We start from the raw sequence: 25071 nt of genomic DNA, 5'->3' as shown, positions 1-25071 counted from the left end.
GTAAGAAAAATAAATGTTAGTATTCGTGGGACCTTTTGAATGAACTCATGAAAAAAGGGATGGCTCCTTAAATAAGGGGCCAAGACACTCGTAAAGTCTATTTCACATACCTTAAAAACGATACAGATTTTGTAATGCATTACAGAAACAAAGTTGTTGGTCCTTACAATATTAGTTTGTAAAACTCATTGCCAAATCAATTGATGACGTAAATATAGATTTTAGGGGACTAAAATCTTACATCTTTAATGTGCTGTATGTGAAAAAGCAAAACTCTTTGTTACATGTTACATTTCAAGGGATATTGACAATCGTATGCATTATCTGAAAGGGAGTGATTGAAGGGGGAATTCTGAAATGTCATTGATATCTTAATCGTATCGTTTAAAAATTGAATGGAAGACCTACTCGTTACTCGTAACGAGATTGTATCTAGTTATTCTTCTTCTTGTTAACTTTGACTTTTTTAATTTTATAGATATATTTCTAATGTGTGTTTATCAATTGTATAAACAAAGACAACGGTAATAGACAACATAACTTTAATCAAAAGCAAAGGAATAAGAAAAACACATTATTCAAGAAAAGATAAAACAACTTTTATAATATGTAGTCTCTCACCATGATATTGACAGTTAAGGTAACTCCATACTCGTAAAGTTCTCTGATGAAAGTTGAAAAACAGAACTGATTTCAACTTAATAGAATTAAATTTCATCAATTGCTAGAAAAAATATACATGTCATCACACTCTTTGAGGTGCCCGATAAATATAAACTAAAGCATATTTTAACATCAGAAAACCGTATTCTTTTGGTTAAAGGTAAAAATTTTGCATTCAGAAATTTGTTTATCTTGTTTAATTTCATTGTCAACTTTATCAGAAAACTAAAACTACAAAAATATTTTTGAATTTATCGTTGGGATAAGAAAAACTATAGCATTTAGACATACAACTGAAATAAAAAAGTAAAAAAAAGGGGTTATTTCCCCTTAGCATCTAAAAAATGTAAAAAAAATTATTGGAAATTTAGGGTAAAAATAACCTGCGAAAATATCTTGAACTTAACAGTATTTCTAATTATATACATGTGATTATATTCCCATAAAACTATTTTGCACAAACTGTAAAGAACTAAAGTTTTACAAAAAAGTATGACTTTAAAGAACACTGGATCTACTTTAATTAGGAACCGGTACATGATGCAGTTCTACGATGGATCTAAGATACTTTGCATTGATAGATGAAGCACGTCTTTTCGTAATACTCTTATAAACATAGTTGTAAATTCAAGGCTCGTGGACAGCGTCGATGAGAACATTCCAAAAATTAGTCTCTTCTTTGGCATCTCGCGGAAAATCGGCAAACACAGTTTGATCTCGTACTTGCGCGATTTTGTAGGGCAAATCTGCCAAAGGAATGTCTCCAAGAAATACGAATATTGTGCAGTTTCGTTTACGCACTACTGTTTCCTCATACCTTGCCATATGGAATTCATACATGCACCAATCCGATTTGATGAAATGAGAGGATACAATAAAAATGATCTTTCTGCTATGGCGAATGGCGCCAATTATGTTATCAGATATATCTGAACCAGGAACAAAGTCCCTGTCATGGAGACAAACTTTGAGTCCTGCTTCTCCCTCAAGTCGTTTGACGACCTCTTTTGTGGCAAAAGACCTGTTTCCTTCAGCGTAAGAGACGAAAACGTCATATTTGAAATTATTATCGTCTCCAAGACGTTCATAGCCTTTCTTGAACATTTCACGTTTAGCCAAATAAACGAAATATCGAATTTTCCATTTATGTCTATAAATGATGAAAATGCAAAGAAGCAACAAAACGAAAGTTGTCAAAATAATTATTATGACCAACACATACCATTCAGTTTTTCTACATTTTTCTTCAAGATTATGTATGATGACGTCTATTTGAGCAAAACCAGAGTTTAAAGGGTACCCATTGTCATCTGAACAGTTATATAGCTGATTATTTACAAATGTTACGGAATGGGAGTTCTTTTTCTTCTGAAACCATTTCAAGAAAGAAAATGAGCGACAAGAACATTCTAATGGATTGTTTTCTAGACTTATCACAAGTGAATTCGAGGGTATGAGATCTATCTGCGATGTAAAGTTTTCGTCAAAAAATCTAATGAAATTATTTGAAAGATCTAAGACGCTCAGATTATACATGTGCTGTATATCAAAATCAACAACATTAATGGCGTTGGTGCTTAGGTTCAGAGCTTTTAAATTGACAAGACCATGGAAGATTTTTCTAGGAAGGTGATCTAGTTGATTGTTTGCAATGCTTATATTTTGAAGATTTCTTAAACGTCGGAATATGTCACCGTTCTGATCATTTCGAAGTGGATACACTAAATAATTTTTATCAAGAATTAAAGTTTCCAGTCCTGATAGTTCTTTAAAAAAAGATTTTGAAACTTCGGAGCAGAGGTTTTCCGAAAGATCAAGATACTGCATACTTGTGGCATTGCACACGGGACCTACCCATCTTGTAAACCTGTTTCCGCGCAAATTAAGTTTATATAGATGATCATACATTAAATGCATGAATGGAATGGTGTCTCCAACTTTCGAATATTCGAAATTTATTGAGGTCAGGTTTGGTGGCAACATAGTTATCATTTCTACCGGCTGATCGCATGACTTATCTTCAACATGTAATGAAGTCCTCGATTGTCTTTGGCCTGATTGTGATAGCCCATTCATCTCAGGATTTGAATATGTCAGATAATCACCCACATTTGCACAATCACAGTTAATAGATACTTGATAATCATGACATGCATATTGGCCAACATATGGTGCTTTAAGATGCTTATTCTGATAGCTTATATCCAATTCTTTCAAGCCGGTTAGATGGGAAACATTTATAAATATGTAGCGCCCTAGAGAAAGTTTATTTCCGCTAAGAGAGAGCTTTCTGAGCGTCACAGGCAACTCTGCAGCAATTTGAGCTTCAGCATAATCAATCTTGTTGTCATCGAGATACAGTTCCTCCAAGGTTGTTTTGCGAAGAGATTGAAAAAACTTTCCGATCACAAATGTCGATCTCCCTATTGCACAGTATATCCGATTTGCTTTGAATATTTTGATTAAGGATCCTATAGAGCATCTGAAGCATTCTTGAAACCACAAAAGGTTAACAAATTATTATCCGATATATCCAAGTAGTTGAGACTTCGAAGAAGTAAGAAAGTATTATTATGTATGCTTGCTATTGAACAATTTCTTACAACCAGAACCTTTAGGTCTTGGAGGTATTGAAAGTATGTTTCAGTGAGCCCATATAAACTCAGATTGCAATAACCACGGGATAAGTTTAATTCCGACAAATTTCGAAGCTTTGAAAATTCTTGACCAAAATTATATGTTGGTAATCCATCAATATCTAATACTCGTAGAGAAATCAAATCCTGTAATGCGGTTCCTGGGTACATGGCCTTTGGGTTTGAGGAATTGCAAGAGTTGTTCTGCATCTCTAAGTGCCACAAAGCTTTTAAATCTCCAAATACGCCTTTGTAGAAAGTAATGTCATCTAATGTCAAGAGATTAGAGCTTATGTTCAAAATTTGAAGAGAGTATAAACCATTAAAAGTTGATTTGAGAAAAATCTTGATTTTGTTACGGGAAAGATCAAGGACTTGCAGGCCAGCAGGAAGGGATCCAGGGACTGGTGTTTGCTCCATCTCGTTGAAGCTAAGATTTACAATTTGCACAACTGAAGTAAATTTTGGGGATTTTTTCAACTCAAGATGTGAACAGTCAGCTATAACTGTTCTATTTGCAATGGTACATGAACAATTAGAATATACCGGATCAGCCACACAAATAGAGCTATACACCACCTGATCCTCGTTACTTAGCCAGATGATAACAACGACGTGAAGAATTTTTTTCAACTCCATTCTTCCATTCTGATGTTCGTATAGTGTCATCATCAATAAGGAGTAGTTTGGTAAGCACTGGAACAAAAGAAAAACATTGTATAGAAACAGTAATAGACAAAAGAGAGAGAGAAAGAAAGAGAGAGAGAGGTAGAGAGAGGTATTGCAGTATCGTTATTTCATATCACTGTTCCACAAAATTCAATAGCAACAACAAAACTGTACCAAACAGCACATATTGAACTAAGCCAATTTGTTTAACCTATTTTTTTTCTGTCAGGTTTAAATCCAGTTCGATCAAACCGGTGGAAATACGTACCGCCGATGGACTTTTTGAATATAACGTTTTCGTAAATCTTTTTTCAAAATGTAATGGAAAAAATATTCTGATGGTATAAATAATTAAAAACTCTACGAAAAAGAAAAGAGACATGGCAGAAAGAAAGAGAGAAACATGTGACATCATATGGTTCTCCATACCTTTTGAAAAAGTTTCTCAGACAATCACAAACTGGTTGTAATTTGAAATGTACGATATTCTAGCATGTGTACGATGTAAAAATGACAATAAAAACTGCAATTTGCGAAAAAAACATAGACAAGTAACTGTAACATCTAATGATACAAAAGTCCCTACCGTATTTAAAATTGGGATCCGTGAGAATGTTGACCGATGTCATATATCCAGTGCGCTTAAAAGTTAAATAAGCATGTGCATTGAAATCAACAATTTGCAGACGCACTTAAAAACCCCATGGTGGAACAAAGTATCTTTGATGGACTGTGTAAGACCTTTAAAACGCCCAAATGCTCTTTAAATTCTATGACTTTATCAAAAAGTTCTCAGTAGTGTAAAGATTTATGTCTTTTCTATTACGACTGAGTCAACGTTTCTGACATGGTTTATTTTGGATATTTCAATTTTTAATGAGGATATTGAAATCAACATATGTACATGGCCATTTTAAATGTATTTTTTCAAAACTATAGATTTCTTTGTTTCGTTAACACAATGATCAAGGGATATTTGAAGAGAAAAAAAGTAAGATAATAAAAATCGGTCTAAATAAATCAGTTGAAAAAGTATTATATTGGAAGTTACGTTCAAATATAAAAAAAACCCAACGACATTGATAATTTCATGCTTCATAATATTCCAATGTAAGTAAGAAGGAATTAAACTCAAATCAGTTCTTTTCAAATCAATCTATCATGTTACTACATTGTATTTCCTGTGCAAATTTTTAACTATGCTAACGCAATTTTAGCCTCTTTGTGGTATAGGTTTATTCTATATGTCAAATTTTACTCACACAAGTAGGGTACATGTCATTTTGAAGCGTTGTATTTGTGAAACAAGAAAAGAATTCCACACAAAACGTCTCCAACAGTTTGAAGAATGATTTTGTTAGTTATTGGTTGACTTCTTTTCTTTATTATTGTTTGCATAATCTACGCATTTTTTCAAAGCTACGCTTCCTGTATTTAGTAGGCTGAATTATCATTTTTCTTCTTCACAAGTTTTAACATTTTACGTGTTGTCTGTATCTAAAGTTGAAAATCAAAAAATACTAATTTAAGTCTTTAACTCTCCCACTGAAAACAAGAGAAAAGGGACGAAAATAAAATGAGGCGAATAGCTCTTCATTCAATTCTAAAAGATATGACTAGTTCTCTCCCCAGATTCGTCAATTAAGATGTTTTCAGTATGCTGTTTTGACGGGCAATCGGTTTTTAGAACGCAGTTCGCAGTTCGCAGTTCGCAATTGAATAGTGAACTGCGTTCTATAGAACGCAGTTCGCAATTCAAAATTTAGTGCGATTGAATAGTGAACTGCGTTCTATAGAACGCAGTTCGCAATTCAAAATTTAGAATTCATACTTGGGGCCCGCTTGCCTTATATGCAATTGAATAGTGAACTGCGTTCTATAGAACGCAGGTCGCAATTCAAAATTTAGAATTCATATTTGGGGCCCGCTTGCCTTATATGCAATTGAATAGTCAACTGCGTTCTAGTTCGCAATTCAAAATTTAGAATTCATATTTGGGACCCGCTTGCCTTATATGCAATTGAATAGTGAACTGCGTTCTATAGAACGCAGTTCGCAATTCACAATTTTGAATCCATACTTGGGGCCCGCTTGCCTTATATGCAATTGAATAGTGAACTGCGTTCTATAGAACGCAGTTCGCAATTCAAAATTTAGAATTCATACTTGGGGCCCGCTTGCCTTATATGCAATTGAATAGTGAACTGCGTTCTATAGAACGCAGTTCGCAATTCAAAATTTAGAATTCATATTTTGGGCCCGCTTGCCTTATATGCAATTGAATAGTGAACTGCGTTCTATAGAACGCAGTTCGCAATTCAAAATTTAGAATTCATATTTAGGACCCGCTTGCCTTATATGCAATTGAATAGTGAACTGCGTTCTATAGAACGCAGTTCGCAATTCAAAATTTAGAATTCATACTTGGGGCCCGCTTGCCTTATATGCAATTGAATAGTGAACTGCGTTCTATAGAACGCAGTTCGCAATTCAAAATTTAGAATTCATATTTGGGGCCCGCTTGTCTTATATGCAATTGAATAGTGAACTGCGTTCTAGTTCGCAATTCAAAATTTAGAATTCATATTTAGGACCCGCTTGCCTTATATGCAATTGAATAGTGAACTGCGTTCTATAGAACGCAGTTCGCAATTCAAAATTTAGAATTCATATTTGGGGCCCGCTTGCCTTATATGCAATTGAATAGTGAACTGCGTTCTATAGAACGCAGTTCGCAATTCAAAATTTAGAATTCATATTTAGGACCCGCTTGCCTTATATGCAATTGAATAGTGAACTGCGTTCTAGTTCGCAATTCAAAATTTAGAATTCATATTTGGGACCCGCTTGCCTTATATGCAATTGAATAGTGAACTGCGTTCTAGTTCGCAATTCAAAATTTAGAATTCATATTTGGGACCCGCTTGCCTTATATGCAATTGAATAGTGAACTGCGTTCTATAGAACGCAGTTCGCAATTCAAAATTTAGAATTCATACTTGGGGCCCGCTTGCCTTATATGCAATTGAATAGTGAACTGCGTTCTATAGAACGCAGTTCGCAATTTAAAATTTAGAATTCATACTTGGGGCCCGCTTGCCTTATATGCAATTGAATAGTGAACTGCGTTCTATAGAACGCAGTTCGCAATTCAAAATTTAGAATTCATATTTGGGGCCCGCTTGCCTTATATGCAATTGAATAGTGAACTGCGTTCTATAGAACGCAGTTCGCAATTCAAAATTTAGAATTCATATTTAGGACCCGCTTGCCTTATATGCAACTGAATAGTGAACTGCGTTCTATAGAACGCAGTTCGCAATTCAAAATTTAGAACTTGCCTTATATGCAACTGAATAGTGAACTGCGTTCTATAGAACGCAGTTCGCAATTCAAAATTTAGAATTCATATTTGGGGCCCGCTTGCCTTATATGCAATTGAATAGTGAACTGCGTTCTATAGAACGCAGTTCGCAATTCAAAATTTAGAATTCATATTTGGGGCCCGCTAGGCTTTTATGCAATTGAATAGTGAACTGCGTTCTATAGAACGCAGTTCGCAATTCAAAATTTAGAATTCATATTTGGGGCCCGCTTGCCTTATATGCAATTGAATAGTGAACTGCGTTCTATAGAACGCAGTTCGCAATTCAAAATTTAGAATTCATACTTGGGGCCCGCTTGCCTTATATGCAATTGAATAGTGAACTGCGTTCTATCTAGAATGCAGTTCGCAATTCATAATCTAGAATTCATATTTGGGGCCCGATTGCCTTATATGCAATTGAATAGTGAACTGCGTTCTATCTAGAATGCAGTTCGCGATTCAAAATTTAGAATTTATATTTGGGGCCCGCTTGCCTTATATGCAATTGAATAGTGAACTGCGTTCTTGAACGCTGTTCGCAATTCATTTTTGGGGCCCGAAATTTTCAGGGGCATCTACTAGTGGTATTTCACTACCACTGTGAAATTTGGTGATGCAGTAATCTATAGTTTTTGAGATCTGTATGGTGTCCGGATAGGGCCATTTGCATTAGCGCGACATCGCGTTCAGATAAACGAGACATTGCGCTAACACATGTACACAACACACCGTCGCGCTAACGCAACTTTGCACAACACGCCGTCGCGCTAACACAACTTTGCAAGTTTCACAGTCTAGTAGGAAGTCGTGTCCGGAAATATTAGACTGCGCATGCTGAAATATGCATGCACGCAAGCATGGATAAAAAATAAATAAAATGTACTTTGAAATATATATATTATTTTCATTTATTATCAGTGCATATAAATAAAAATATAGTTACTAGTGTGTCACTAGATAAGGATATGAATTTCGTGGATCATTGTTTAGTTGATCCACGAAATTAAATATTCATTGAAGTGCAATTTTAATTAACATTTTGTATTGATAGGTTCATTGGCCACTAATTTACGTATACTTGATATTGTGATTTTCACTTTATCCACGAAAATTGATGCCCTTGAATATCAATGAAACTACAGTATTCAATTGCATATAAGCTCGATTCTCAGAAACTATAGATAACTGCATCACCATATTTTCACAGTGGTAGTAAAATACCACTAGTAGATGCCCCTGAAAAATTCAGGTCCCGAATATGAATTCTAAATTTTGATTTGCGAATTGCTTTCTAGATAGAACGCAGTTCACTATTCAATTGCATATAAGCCCGATTCTTAAACATAGGTAATAACAGATTACAAAGCTCACCGAGACGAGGGATCACCTTTTTGAGGAATCACCTTTATGTGACCACCTTTATCATATTATTTGAAAATCATAATTAATGATCTTGGATATACATGGATACTGTTTTGACAAAATATCGTATAACAATATCATATAATAAAAATTGTATAATACTCATATGTTCATTTCATAGGGTATTATATGATACAATGTTTATCAATACGATAATATAAAATACTATATTGCATCCTATGATACCAGTACAATATATATCATATATTACAATAAAATACTGTAATAAATAATGATGAAATATGATATTGTAACATATGATATGACATTGTATCTTGTTATACATTATTGTATTTGATCACATTATACAATATCATAATATATTATGATATTGATATGATATGATACATCATAATAATATATGATACAATATCATATCACATAATGCATCACAATATTATACTGTATAATATTATAGCATGATATTGCATTGTATGATATTGTATCATATTTAATACAATGTAGGATATTGTATCATATGATACAATAAAATTAGCTACAACATTGTATCATATCAATTGATACAATATCATGTGATATAGTACTATATTATATCATACAATATCATAGTATACTTTATTGTATTATATGATACAATATCACATTATACAATATCATATAATACATTTTCATATATTGATATAATAATATATTATATAAACCAATCTCATTTTATACAATATCGTATCTTATGATATGATATATATTATACAATATCATATCATATGATACTATATTATGTTGCAATATCATATGAAATAGCATGTGATAAAATATAATATATGTGATATTATACAATATCATATTATACAATATTGTATCATAATAAACAATACTATACATAACAATATCACAATACAATATCATATCATAATGTACAAAAAAATTTATACAATATCATATCGTATCATATAACTTTTTACAATATAATATATGATATAATATTGTATCATATAAAACAATAGTATCATATCATACAATACTATATCATAGGAATCATATTTTATCATTTAACAACGAACACATCTATCAAGCAGGTTTTAGATAGGATAATTTTTTTTTAGCAACTTTGATAATGGAGATCTGCATCTGAAGCTACCTCTGCAGTTCATTAATATTATAGTTAAATCAACTATGCAAGCTATTATCTATAAAATTTGTGACCTGTTCCAAAAAAACAAATCTCATCCAGCATCCGAAACATACGCCTCAGATTCAGCATTCAAGCCTGCCAGGTGCATCAGTATCGTAAGACGTATCATCCATGCAAGTTTTATGAAGTTAGGACCAGTAATAACTAAGATATAATCATCAGAGGGCACCTGCTCCAAAAACTTTAACAAACTCTTAAAACCTTAACCTCCTTCAGCATCCGAAACCTATGGCTCAGATTCAGCATTCATGCCTGTCAGGTGCATCAGTATTATAAGACGCACCATCCATATAAGTTTGGTGAAGTTAAGACCAGTGATAACTAAGTTATAATCATCAAAGGGCACCTGCTCCAAAACTTTAACCAGCTCTAAAAACCTTAACCTCATCCAGCATCCGAAACTTATGGCTCAGATTCGGCATTCCTTCCTGTCAGAGGCATCAGTATCATACGACACACCATCTATGCAAGTTTGGTGAAGTTAGGACCAGTAATAACTAAGATATAATCATCAAAGGGCACCTGCTCCAAAAACTTTAACCAGCTCTTAAAACCTTAACCTCATCCAGCATCTGAAACCTATGGCTCAGATTCAGCATTCAAGCCTGCCAGGTATATCAGTATCATAAGACGCACCATCTATGCAAGCTTGGTGAAGTTAGGACCAGTAATAACTAAGATATAATCATCAAAGGGCACCTGCTCCAAAAACGTTAACCAGCTCTAAAAACCTTAACCTCATCCAGCATCTGAAACCTAAGGCTCAGATTCAGCATTAAAGCATGTCTGATGCATCAGTATCATAAGATGCACCATCCATGCAAGTTTGGTAAAGTTAGGACCAGTAGTAACCTATAAATTGCTATCAAAGGGCACCTGCACCAAAAACTCTAACTTGCTCCAAAAACCTTAACCTCCTCCAGCATCTGAAACTCATGGCCCTGATTCAGCATTCAGGTCTCTCAAGTTCATGAGTAGGTCAAGATGCATCATCCATGCAAGTTTGGTGAAGATAGGACAAGTAATAACTTAGATACAGGACCTGCAACAAAAACTTTAACCAGGTTCGGACGCCGACGCCGACGCCGAGGGTATAGCATAAGCTCCCCCCGACTTCGTTTCGGTGAGCTAAAAACTACCCAAATATGAATTCTAAATTTAAATTGCAAACTGCGTTCTAGATAGAACGCAGTTCACTATTCAATTTCATATAAGGCAAGCGGGCCCCAAATATGAATTCTAAATTTTGAATTGCGAACTGCGTTCTATAGAACGCAGTTCACTATTCAATTGCATATACAGTACAGGCAACGCGGATCCCGTATTGGCCCGCGTTACCGTCACGGTATTTTTATCGTTCCCGCGATACACCATCGCGGTTTTTGATCGCGGTATGGATTGCGATCGTGATGACACCACGACGGTGTGATTTACCGTTATTCCTGCTGCTGCTTGTTCTTGTTACTTTACCTGTACTGTACATTACAGGCAGTGCGGGTCGCGTAAATCCACGTCAAATATGCGACTTCAGATTTAAGCATAACAGCTGCATTGTAAATAAATTGTGGTTCATATTAATATAAAATTAATAAATAATATTTATGAAATAGAATTTCGTGAAATTGGAAACTACATTTGAATTACAACATAACACAACATTACGCAAATAAATTATGTGATGTGTAATCTTTGTATTTGACGTGCTTATTTCAGTTATTATTTCTATTAGTTGTTAATCCTGTTTTTAGAACACTCTTAAAATTAAATATTTCATCGTATCAATGCAGAGCAATTTCATCTTCTCATTTTATAAGTTGACACGCATAGCGCCGTAAACTGTCAGTACATGTGTATGTTTTAAATTGAGAAATGAACAAATGTCGGGAATCAACTATCAAATATTTTTTTCCATTCAATAATAAAATTATCATTCAAATATAAAGTTGGTGCTGCTTTAAAGCGCCTTGAATAATAACGTGTCAGTATGCGTTCTTGTGTATACATATAAAGTTTAAGTCACGGTCATTTTCTGTGTATACATGTAGTGATTAACAAACTAAAGGGTAGAAGACGACATGCCCTTGAGGGTTTTCACACCTATTCACGACAAAAGAAAAAGTTTAAATCGCGTACGGCTTCGAGAGAGAGAGAGGGGGAGAGGTAGAGAGGTGGGGCGTTTAGGAGTAATTTAACGTACACTTATGTAAAATATAGTAATATCCAATTCTAAATATTCATAAAATTAGTATTCATAAAAGAATATGGTACACTGTGATTGAATCCATCATGCAATTTCAGATTTGAGTCCACGTGCTGCACCTGTCAATCAAATCAGCCCGCTAGTTCTACCACGTGTTCCCTCCATGACAAAGTTTCGTTCTATTAGTTTTATTTTTAATAAAGAAAATAAGAAGTATATCTAACAGTTAAGTTTTTACAATGTTCGTGATGCTTGATTTACTGTGTTTAGAAAGTTTAATTCGTTGTGTTTTTTCTCTCTCTCGTTTACTTAATAATGGAGGTTTTTTGCGGGAAGGAACATCTTAAACACGTTTAACTGTTAAAGAACGCAGTAAAATGAATCAATTATTTAATATAACTATTAGTAAAATTGTTTGATATACATGTAGAATTCTTCTTGGTCAATCGTTACACAGATTATCTACCTGCCTCATTCCTGTGTATTCTGTGCGTTCAAGCGTAGAGTGATTTCCTGTCAGTGCGATAGTTTCACACCTTTGTGTAAAACAATAGGGACTAAAGTCAAATAAAGTTAACTTTGACAGACATAAAACTTTGAGGTGAGGGGGGGGGGAGAGGTTAGGTTACGAAAACGGGTTTACATATGTGTAGTAGCTTTATATACAATAAAATTACAAGCACACATAAAATGATATCAATACATTTACTGAAATGTTTAAATGTTTTTTTTTTCGGCATGAAATATCAACAGCAAAACTTTCAAAACATGTTCCTAATTCGTTTGAAATGTGTAAGAACATAGGAATACGGTTTAACAACATTTCATTCTCAAAATAAATGATCTAGTTATTCTGTTTACAGAGAGAGAGAGAGAGGGGGGGGGCTCGGTCGCGAGCGAACGCTAACCTCCGTCACGGCGGGTAGCTGGTACACCATCACGACAACATGACAAGGGATACCCACAATATCTTTCGATTACATAATTTTATGCAACTCTGGGTATCTCTAATGCTCCGTACTCTCTATTTGTTAGAGATACACGTTCATTTGATTTTTCGCATTACGATGGGGCGTATTCGACACGATTTGAAGCTGGAGATAGTTAGAATGCATCGGAGCGGTACTTCTGTAGCTGGGATTCGTGGACGACTTATCTCCATGGGACACATTAAATATTCAAGTCAGACTGAGTATTGAAGAACACACGGCTTCGCACTTGAAGATTGTCGTCGCAAACGTAACGCAATAGAAAGTGGGAATCCTCGCGCAATGACAAACGTCGAGCCAAACTTAAAGTAACGCAACACAAAATCACTAAAACGTGAATACACAAAAAATGTTCTTTACACGTAGAAGACCTTGAAAGAAATGAACCGAACGTGCTAAAAATACCGGGTTGCTAATCATAGGAAGCCCTGATTTTGAATCACTTGCTCATCATTAGTTGACACGCATGGACTTCAACAACAAACAATACAAATGTAAGCGGACCATTTAATTGTTAAGAAAACACAATCACACTGCGTACACATTCATAATTTTAAAATCATTTCATGATAATTTTTATTTAACGACCTTCTTGAAATATGATAATGGAATCGAAAATATTTTATTTGCGACTGCTGCACAAGTATTAAATTAAATACTATAATAATATATTTAATAGCTATGAAATAAAAAAAAATTATTAAAAAAGATTACAAGTATTTTGATTATAATCTCTGTCAAAATCTGGTTAAATATCGTCATTAAATATAAATTAACATGCAATTTATTTGTCATTCGGGGAGATAACTCCCGCTTATATACGATACTTTTCCATCGATAATTTTACCGTGACGGGGACAGGTAGATGATCAGTTTACCGTGATGGGAACGCGGGATACCTGTCTCACCTGGCCGATCACCTCGATGTGTTTATACCGTGACGGGGCGCGGGAAACACGGGATCCGCGTTGCCTGTACTGTAAGGCAAGCGGGCCCCAAGTATGAATTCTAAATTTTGAATTGCGAACTGCGTTCTATAGAACGCAGTTCACTATTCAATTGCATAGAAGGCAAGCGGGCCCCAAATATGAATTCTAAATTTTGAATTGCGAACTGCGTTCTATAGAACGCAGTTCACTATTCAATTGCATATAAGGCAAGCGGGCCCCAAATATGAATTCTAAATTTTGAATTGCGAACTGCGTTCTATAGAACGCAGTTCACTATTCAATTGCATATAAGGCAAGCGGGCCCCAAATATGAATTCTAAATTTTGAATTGCGAACTGCGTTCTATAGAACGCAGTTCACTATTCAATTGCATATAAGGCAAGCGGGCCCCAAGTATGAATTCTAAATTTTGAATTGCGAACTGCGTTCTATAGAACGCAGTTCACTATTCAATTGCATAGAAGGCAAGCGGGCCCTTAATATGAATTCTAGATTTTGAATTGCGAACTGCGTTCTAGATAGAACGCAGTTCACTATTCAATCGCACTAAATTTTGAATTGCGAACTGCGTTCTATAGAACGCAGTTCACTTTTCAATTGCATATAAGGCAAGGGGGCCCAAAATATGAATTTTAAATTTTGAATTGCGAACTGCGTTCTAGATAGAACGCAGTTTACTATTCAATCGCACTAAATTTTGAATTGCGAACTGCGTTCTATAGAACGCAGTTCACTATTCAATTGCATATAAGGCAAGGGGGCCCCAAATATGAATTCTAAATTTTGAATTGCGAACTGCGTTCTACATAGAACGCAGTTCACTATTCAATCGCACTAAATTTTGAATTGCGAACTGCGTTCTATAGAACGCAGTTCACTATTCAATTGCATATAAGGCAAGGGGGCCCCAAATATGAATTCTAAATTTTGAATTGCGAACTGCGTTCTAGATAGAACGCAGTTCACTATTAAATCGCACTAGCCTTTGAATTGCGAACTGCGTTCTATAGAACGCAGTTCACTATTCAATTGCATATAAGGCAAGCGGGCCCCAAATATGAATTCTAAATTTTGAATTGCGAACTGCGTTCTATAGAACGCAGTTCACTATTCAATTGCATATAAGGCAAGCGGGCCCCAAATATGAATTCTAAATTTTGAATTGCGAACTGCGTTCTATAGAACGCAGTTCACTATTCAATTGCATATAAGGCAAGCGGGCCCCAAATATGAATTCTAAATTTTGAATTGCGAACTGCGTTCTATAGAACGCAGTTCACTATTCAATTGCATATAAGGCAAGCGGGCCCCAAGTATGAATTCTAAATTTTGAATTGCGAACTGCGTTCTATAGAACGCAGTTCACTATTCAATTGCATATAAGGCAAGCGGGCCCCAAGTATGAATTCTAAATTTTGAATTGCGAACTGTGTTCTAGATAGAACGCAGTTCACTATTCAATCCCACTCAATTTTGAATTGCGAACTGCGTTCTATAGAAAGCAGTTCACTATTCAATTGCATATAAGGCAAGCGGGCCCCAAATATGAATTTTAAATTTTGAATTGCGAACTGCATTCTAGATAGAACGCAGTTCACTATTCAATCGCACTAAATTTTGAATTGCGAACTGCGTTCTATAGAACGCAGTTCACTATTCAATTGCGAACTGCGAACTGCGTTCTAAAAACCGATTGCCGTTTTGACGTAGATGTAATCCTTTATTTCATTGGGTAAAATTATTAGGCTGAAAGGGTAACAATTTAACGCAATCACATTACAATATTGTTGTAGTGAGATCTGCCAATGGTTTATTGGGGGGGGGGTGACTGGAAACTGTTGGCTAGCAAATGGGTAAATCTCAAAAAATGGCATTTAAAAATCAGGGCATAATATAAATATTTCTCACTCAGTATAATTTTTTTTTAAAATATAGAATTATTTTAAATTGAATACATGTTAGTACATGGTTTTTTTTCTCTGTGATTATATAAGAATAACATACATAAACAATTTTTTTTAATAATAACATTATAGATAACAGATGTGCAAAAGTTTACACAAAATTCAAAAGTGTATGGTTCGGTTTCACTCATTTCTCACAAGAACAATAAATATCATTCGGTTGACATTATTCTTGTACAGCATCAATAAGAACACTCCACAAATTGGTCTCATTCTTACCATTTCGTGGGTAGTCAGCAAACACAGTCTGATCTCGAACCTATGCGATTTTATAAGGTAGTTCTTTCACAGGAATGTCGCCCAGAAATACAAGTATACAACAGTTACGTTTAAGTACTACTGTTTCCTCATACCTTGCCATATGGAATTCATACACGCACCAATCAGACTTAATGAAGTGAGAGGATACTGCAAATATGATCTGTCTGCTATGCCAAATGGCGCCAATGATATTATCAGATATGTCCGTACCAGGAACAAAGTCCCTGTCATGGAGACAAACTTTGAGTCCTGCTTCTCCCTCAAGTCGTTTGACGACCTCTTTTGTGGCAAAAGACCTGTTTCCTTCAGCGTAAGAGACAAAAACGTCATATTTGAAATTAGTATTATCTCCCACACGTTCGTAACCTTTCTTAAACATTTGGCGTTTAGCCAAATAAACAAAATATTGAATTTTCCATTTGTGCTTCTAGCTGGTAAAAATGCATATCAGAAGCAAAGAAAACACAGTCAAAATGATACATTGACAAGAACATACCATTCAGTGTTTCTACATTTGATATCAAGTTTATGAATAATGGTATCAATTGTAGCAAAACCATCGTTTATAGGAGACCCATTCGCATCCTAACAGTTATATAGATGATAATTTATGAACGTTACAGAATGTGAGTTCGTTTTTTTGTTGAAACCATTTCAAGAACGACAGAGAGCAACAGGAGCATTCTAATGGATTGCTTTCTAGACTTATCGCAAGTGAATACGGTATCAGATCTATCTGCGATGTAAACTTTTCGTCAAAATACCGAATAAAATTGTGTGAGAGATCTAACATGTTTATGTTGTTCATGTGATGTCTATCAAAATCAACATCATTTATAGCGTTAGTGCTAAGGTTTAGAGCTCTAAGATTGACAAATCCTTGGAAGATTTTTCTAGGAAGTTGATCCAATTGGTTGTTTGCAATACAATGAGCGTAGAGAGACTCTATCTTGTAAGGCTGTTCCAGGGTACATGTTACATTTTCCAGAAAAATTGCGAGAGTTGTTGTGCATATCCAAGTGCCATAAAGCTTGCAAACTGCTAAAAACGCCTTTGTAGAAAATATTATCGTCCAGTAACAAGTGATTTTAATTAATGTTTAATATTCGAAGAGATGACAAACCATCAATTGAATGTGTTTTGGGGGAACATTTTGATTTTTTTATGGGACAGATCAAGAACTTGAAGGATGGCTGGGAGAGAACCTTGAACTGGACTCTGTTCAAGCTCGTTGAAACTTAAATTCACAATCTGAACAACTGATGTAAACATCGGTGAGACTTGAATTCCCAAGTCCAAAAAATCAGCCATGATCTTTGAATTCAAAATAGAACACGAGCAATTAGAATATGCTGGACTTGTCACACAAAGAGAATTCGGCAATGATAGGACCTCTTTTGTCAGTCAGATCATTATACTGGCCAAAGGATTAAAGTCCACCGCACAGTTGTTTGTTGAAATTCAACCACTTTATAAAACTAAAAGAAACGAATATAACGCATTCTTATGATATTCTACGATTGTGTAAAGAAATAAAATGTCGAAAGGTAGAAAAAAGGAGTCTAGGAATATCAATGCCACATCATTTCATATAGAAAAAAAAAAACCATAATACTTTGATATAAATTTATTATTATAAAACTCTCGGGGAAGGAATCTTCACTGTCTCACAAGACAACAGAATTACTGTTTAAAACGATCGAATGATAGTAACAACGTATATTCTCTCTTAGATATATTAAAAACTCAAAAAAGACAAAGTTACCTGGATTTTTCTGTATGTGAAACTTCTTTCCACTATTTTCTGTTGTGTGTCCTTTTTGAGTTTTTTTACACGCCAAATCTTCTGTGGTGTAAAACCAATATAGTTTTAAATTTGTGGTCTGTTCAAACAAGAGTAGATGATAAATGTCTGTTGAAAACAAATTGCAATCATTTATTATAAAGTATTAAATATGTTAACGTCCTTATCATGAAAAAGCCTTTTGTTTACCTTTGTTTACCAATGTTATTTTTCAATATGATTTGAAAATATATTTTTATATTATTACCAATTAAATGATCTTACGTCCTTCGAAATTTCTTTTCCAGTTAATGTTGTTATATTGTTTAGTTATTTCCCGTTCCTTATGTATAAGGACATTTTTTTCGATCTGAAATGTTTTTAATAACATTAAATTTCTGTACATTTTGCTTTCGTGTTACCAATGTGATTATTAAAAAAAATACCTTTTAAGGTATTTGTAAAAAATTGTTTAAAACGTTAAACAATTTTAGACAACTACAACTTTATTGTTTTAAGATTTTATCGATACTATACACAAGCTGAAAATAATTCTGTGATTTATTGATTGAATAATAATAACATAACACTGTACCAAAGTATTGAATGGTTTGTTAATCAGATTACATTGTAACTTGATTTCCTTGTACAAGATGTACAGTTATTATCTAGATTTTACAAGTAAGTAAATAAGTAAGGAAAGTTTGGTCATAAATAAAGGCGGAATAAGTCATCAACAGGGATCAAGAAAACCGAAATCTACAATGACATAATAGTATCTGAATGAGCAAACTGACTTTAGCAATCCTGTAATGTCTGACACATCATATATGGGCATCAAATAAATGAAACTTCAATTCAATCCGAAATCATTTCACAAACATTAACTTCATGTATTTATATTATAAATTTTCATCGTCTTACATTGAAAATATTATTTTTGATAGCTATACAATTACTGACACTCGTAGATGTATTTTTCCAAACATAAATCGTCGTTAGTCCTTTACATCAAAGCAGTAAACATAACTGGCTTTGTCCACTCGTAAACCGACCGTCCCGTCATTGAAAAAATGTATGCAAGGTGACAAAATGGCGATGAAATTCCCAGGAACTACGTCACTCCATCGGAAGTATGGTGAAGGGTCATCATTTGGGAGGTAGAAACTAGCGTAAATCTCCCGCCGTTCAGAGTCCTGAAAATAGAGACAAAAAATAGTAGAGCTACAAATCCACAGCTCTACAATGTGACTTGAACAAAAATATGAATATCGATAGAAAGGCAACTTTCCAAGATTTCTTCAGATATACGTCACAGAGTAAATTTTAACTTCGAATGATTACACAAAATTATCTCTTAACTAGAATGGAAAACTAGAACCAATCACACTCCAACGCCGACTGGCTCTTACTTTCAATAGTCCCTCCTTATCTGACAATTCTTTCATGAATATTTAATTGTTTACCTTTTCTGCTAAAGCATTTTTTTCTAATATTTACTATGTGCAACAATGTGTTATTGTATATTTTGAAATGAGATGAATACAGATTAAACAATGTGACAGTATTATCATATGATTTGCACGTTTTTCTTAAGTGATTTTGTTTTTTTAGGCCTTGCTAAGATGACTTGTCAAGGGGTAATTTTTATTAAATAATAACAAAAAGTGCCTGTCTCTAATCTCTATTAGACTAAAAATCCGGAAATGATCAAAAGAGTGTTAAGATAATAAGCAAACCTGTAAATAAACATTATGGCGTCCTCTGTACTGATGATACCTTCTAATGTAGGAAAGGAACACGAAGGGTTGCGAACATGTGTGAATGTTTGAAGCAAACTTTGTCTCCAGAGGGATTTCCCTGATGCGGACTACTAAAGTGTGGTCCGGAAACTTGTGACGAGTTTTTGTCATAGCTGCAAGACGTGATTGTTCTGATCTTTCTATTATCAAATCTAGATCTGCACCATCATCAATGAACAACGGATTCTTTCCAAATGGCATTATAGCATGGTGTGGTGAATATTCAACATTAAAATCTACTTCAGATATACTGAAAGAAGAAAAATTATCCGTTTTTTCAGATGCATTTTCTTGGTGTGATTGGTTCTGCAAAAAACTGCAGGACTTTTGATGGACTGTTTCATGAAGATCTCGACATACTATTGAGCAATACATGACTGTCTTGCAGTAAGGGCAAGGTATCTCAATTGACTTTCTTTGACACTGACGGCAATGGGCACTCTGAAAGAGACGCATCTGTTCCGCTGAAGGGAGTAGTTTCCCGTCGTTTGGATTCTTCCCCTGGTGTTCCTCAGGTGTGACAAGACCAAGAATGGAGCATTGCACGCTGTTAAGTGTCTCTCTGATTTTTGGTTGGATTTTTTGGGATCTACAAAATGTTTTGTGTGTGACCCAGTCTAGTTTCTGACAAGGCTCGGAACAATAATACACGGATTTACAGCCCGAGCAAGCGAGAGATGTCTTCTTATTTCTGCAAAAAGCACATATAGGTAACAAATCCCCGGCCCTTTTTTCATTTTCTCTAATACTTTTCCCTTGTTCCTTTAAACAATTAACTTTATGACTTTTCCAGTCCGCTTTCTGACACTTGACAGAACAATATTTCTGTTTTTTACATCCCTGGCAAAATTTTAATTCGCCACCATTTTTACATTTTGAGCATCTTTCCGAATCTGTCATAACAGGGGTCGTTTTATTTTTGCTAGAGTTGTCTTCCATAGACACTCCTAGAAGAGGAGGCCTTTCTTTGTTTCCAACTTTTTTACAGTTATTTTTGTGTCCCCGACTCCAATCTTGTTTCTGACACTCCTTAGAGCAATAAGACACATCTTTACACCCGCTGCACTTTTTCAATTGGTTCGTTTTTATACAGCAGAACCCACACACTGCATCAGTTGAGGTAAAATCTGTTGGAAATAGATCACAAGGTTACATCGCTGTCCAGGATTACAACAAGTACTTTTTACATGTAATGGACATTATATACCAATTTACTAGCTTTTTGTAACAAATAACTGTAATTTTTTTAAGGATTGATTGTATTGTTATAGTACATCTCAGATAAAGAGACTATTTAAAATATTTTTGCAGATTTACTACATAAAAATCCAAACCATATCATGATTTTACTATTAAAAACTTTTAAAAGAATTCGGTTTGCGAACATAAATGTAGAAATTGAAAATTTACGAAAGACATCTTTATTTCTGCTGATGTTCAGATCATATATCATGACTTTAAATGTGTCAAATCAACACAACTACCACAACAGCCCTGTTATGATACGCATGTTTTACCAGTGTATTTGATTTCTTCCTTGCAATCTTCTCTGTGCCCCTCTCTCCAGTGTCCTCTCTGACAGTCCCTGGAGCAGTAGTACACCTCCTTACATCGACTACATCTCAGTAAATCGGGAGACTCCTCTCCACAAAAGCTGCAGACGTTTCTTCGATTCTCTCCCATGGAGAGGACTATTGTTAAAAACAAATTTTCTAGTGTAAGATTTCTAACGTTACGATAATCAAATTCAAAGTACAATTCATTTTACACTTAACAACGAAATCATTTTAAACGGTGTTTAACTAAAATAAATGATACTACGCTATATAACTTACTCTTACCCTGATTGTTCACCGCTACACAATGTTTTCTATGCCCTTCCCTCCAGTGCCCTCTCTGACAGTCCTTGGAGCAGTAGTACATCTCCTTACACCGGCTACATCTCAGTAAATTTAATGACCTTTGGCTGCAAAAGCTACATCCCCCAGTAATATCTGCGTTCATGTCTGATTTATCGACCGCTTTACTCTTATAATATTGATAAATGTATAGATCTTAGATACTTTTTTTAAAGATTGAATTTAACCTTACGAAAGTTCAAAGTATCCAATTAAGTTTAGATTGTTATTTCAAAAACATATGTTAAACACAACATAAACTTACGTATGCTGAGCCACTGAATATTATTATTATCATTGACTTCGATCTGGAAGACTATGTACTCTCTTCTAAGAAAAACAAAACGAAAGTAAGTTTTCAGAAATTGGAATATGCACGATCATTGGTTTATATATACAGGGTGTTTCATATTACACGTCTCTGTAGCGTTCTTATTTATTTTATACTTTTAAGCATACTACAAATCTATTGATTTGGTAAATTAGATGTTTTTTATTAACTAATAATAAAGTGTAGGAGAATTTATACATGAATAATACTGACCTATTACAGCAGTAAATGACACATCTGTTTCTTTTATTTTTTAAAATAAATCGTACATGTCACGAAAAACGAGAATCATTATTAACCCTTTACGTTCGTGTTATTTTCCAAATATCAATAAAACAATGTGAGACTGGGGAAAAATGGTAAAATGTTATAAAGGTATCTCACTATACCTAAACTTATACTTTTTAAGACAATACGTCACATTATGGCGATTTAAATGTTTTGTTCACTTGTTTGTATCAGTCCATTAGGTTTGATATTGACATAGATCAGTGGTTAAAGAGTCAGGATTGTGGACCCGAATCATGAGTTCCTATCTGCATGTGCCTTTTGTTCACATTTAATGAATCAAAGTTTTGAAGATATGATTTTTTATCCATAATTGCACATTTTTGTATATTTGACACATATATTTCTTATCCATAATGATACAAATAACTATGAGTAATTATTTCATGGCTTAGTGAGCCATCGTAAATGTTAAATGATTGTAAGTTATAATTCATGACGAATGGACACAAATAAGACCAATATTTTGATAAATTTAGTTAGAAAGAATAGCCCTGGATTTCATTAGTAAAGAAGAAAAACTTGTTTCAGAAAATTATTATAAATTTTCGTCCAACTTGCTTATTAAAGAGACTAAATTGCCAAAGGTGCTTTCCTTAGAATCAAACAGTATTAAATACAGCAAATGTTCTTCAGGTAACTCTTTTTGAATTCTTTTGTACAACAATGAAGCTTTTTCATAGGTGACATTCATTTCTGGCAAATCATTAAGAAGAAACATTAAATAAAAATATTTGGCGCAAAATTATCATTCGTATTCAAAGGTAATTATTTTCATGATTTACATGTAAACGGTGAAGTGTGATTTGCGGTGTATGCCTCAGACCTTCAACCATTTTCAAATTTTTCGGGTGCATTGAATACGTTTTTTTGGGATGTCGTCGGTCCTATAACATATCAATGGTGTGCATACAATTTGACGCGCGTTATAATAATTTGTCTGCACCGTCTTGGTGTCTTATAGGACCGAGTACATCCAAAAAGAATTTATTGCTAAAATGCATATTTATATTTGAAGTATTTGTGTATCGTCATTTTAAAGTCATTAAATTTGCTCTTCGTCACATATATGAAACAAACGTGGAAGTTATATTAAAATATGTTATTTTATTCGCTTCCGTGAATAAAGATAAAGTGACAGAAACTTTGTCGAGAAAAATCTTATACATGTATATTAACAAATATAAGATCACATCAAATTGTTTTTTGTTTTAAATAAATGCAATTTTTTCCTATATTTATTTTGCTTTTACATATACTTAAATAAACTTATTCCTATTACTACTTTATACTGTATCAAAATTTTTATGTATATAAATCTGCCAATCTTTAAACATCTGTATGAAAGCTAAATAATTGGTTGAAAAAAGTGGCAATATGGTGCCTTTTGATCACCAACCCCCCAAAAATTATAAAACACACACACACACACAACAGATAATATCTTAAGCTATCATCAATTGTAGAATGGATAAGGCTCCGTAATTAATCAAAGTACTGAAGTACTGAAAGCCGGGCTCTTTTTGTGTGCCTTTATGCATATTGTGTAGTAAAGACTGAAAACATCTCTCTCTCTCTCTCTCTCTCTCTCTCTCTCTCTCTCTCTCTCTCTCTCATGCTTTTAATGTCGGCAAAGCATCAGAGAGCGAACAAATTTTGTAAGCGGCTATAAACAAAAAATAAGTCTGTCTAGTAGAAGTTAAAAAGTTCAACAGTTGCTGCCTTGAATTTTGCAACAAGCATTATATATTCAATCCCCGTTTCTTCATCGTGCAGCAAAGTAGTTCATGGAAATTCATGCGCATTGTATGTGTCCAAAATGCATAGTAATGTTTTAAAAACACGTTATTAGTAAGAAAACTAAAAAAGATAGACAATTCATTCGAAATTTAAAAAAAGAAACAAAATGTCAACACTTTTGACAAAACGTGGCTCTTTGTGTAACTATTTGGTATAGCGGAAGCTTTACCTTGACGCTGTTTGGTTTTTTGTTTATTTGTGCTATTTATAGTAACATTGGCGATTGGCCTGCCTATAGCCAGGACTCTGCTTTCAGCAGAGCCCGGCTAATAAAATGATAACCTATGATGAGTAAGTCTTATTTCATTGTTTTACATAAAAATTGCCGCTAAAATAAACCACTTGCAAATGTCCAAACCCATGCCAGTCCTTAACACGTGTCAAATGTTAACATACACGTGCAATATTGTCAGCTCAAATATTAAAACAAAAAGAATTGTTTACAGTAAATCATCAATTATTACTCCCAAATACATGTATAAACTAAATAATAAATCTTCATTTTGAATGTATTTGAGGTCCAAAATTTTATTGACATGGTTGACAACTCACAAGATTTAAAATTGATTATAAACATTATACTTAAAAAAAGTTGATAAACAAAAAACTAAACATGTTGTAATCAAATTTCGAATTCGGTCTTACTCACTTCAAACTTAAATAAAATCCAACACTTAAATATAATAATTAGACAAAAGCACATCTCTATAATTATAATGTCATTTTCGTCAGTCCTTTACATTAAAAATGTACGCATTGGTGGCCTTATCAACTCGTAAACCAACACTCCCATCACGGAATAATGAATGCAGGGAAACAAAATGGCAATGAATTTTCCAGGAACTATGTCACTTCATCGAAAATGAGGCAAAGGATCGTCGTTTGGGAGGTAGAA

At 34.1% G+C, this 25071-nt stretch overlaps 1 protein-coding gene and 2 pseudogenes across 3 annotated transcripts; all 3 read right to left on the bottom strand.

Annotated features, from left to right (window-relative positions):
• Positions 1-525: 525 nt before the first annotated feature.
• On the bottom strand, positions 526-5594 carry LOC128192640 (toll-like receptor 4; annotated as a pseudogene).
• Positions 5595-16179: 10585 nt separating this feature from the next.
• LOC128191249 (toll-like receptor 4) lies at positions 16180-17355 on the bottom strand (annotated as a pseudogene).
• LOC128192643 (uncharacterized) lies at positions 16442-25033 on the bottom strand. 3 transcript variants are annotated; one of them, XM_052865502.1, is made up of 7 exons: positions 24917-25033; positions 22023-22084; positions 21701-21887; positions 21377-21550; positions 19797-20986; positions 18040-19253; positions 17346-17752 (listed from the first exon to the last, which is right to left on the bottom strand). In XM_052865502.1, exons 2-6 carry the CDS (start codon positions 22053-22055, stop codon positions 19056-19058), a joined length of 1782 nt encoding a protein of 593 aa, XP_052721462.1. In that variant the 5' UTR covers positions 22056-22084; positions 24917-25033; the 3' UTR covers positions 17346-17752; positions 18040-19055. The 3 variants fall into 3 exon arrangements, with proteins under 3 accessions (XP_052721461.1, XP_052721462.1, XP_052721463.1); XM_052865501.1 differs by lacking the exons at positions 17346-17752; positions 24917-25033 and adding an exon at positions 16442-16577 and having other exon boundaries at positions 22023-22743; XM_052865503.1 differs by lacking the exon at positions 24917-25033 and having other exon boundaries at positions 21701-21834; positions 22023-22051.
• Between the last annotated feature and the right edge of the window lie 38 nt (positions 25034-25071).

The sequence above is a fragment of the Crassostrea angulata genome, chromosome 7 (genome assembly GCF_025612915.1).
Source record: "Crassostrea angulata isolate pt1a10 chromosome 7, ASM2561291v2, whole genome shotgun sequence".
Taxonomy (NCBI): Eukaryota; Metazoa; Mollusca; class Bivalvia; order Ostreida; family Ostreidae; genus Magallana; species Magallana angulata.
This window is presented reverse-complemented; position numbering and strand designations above follow the sequence as displayed.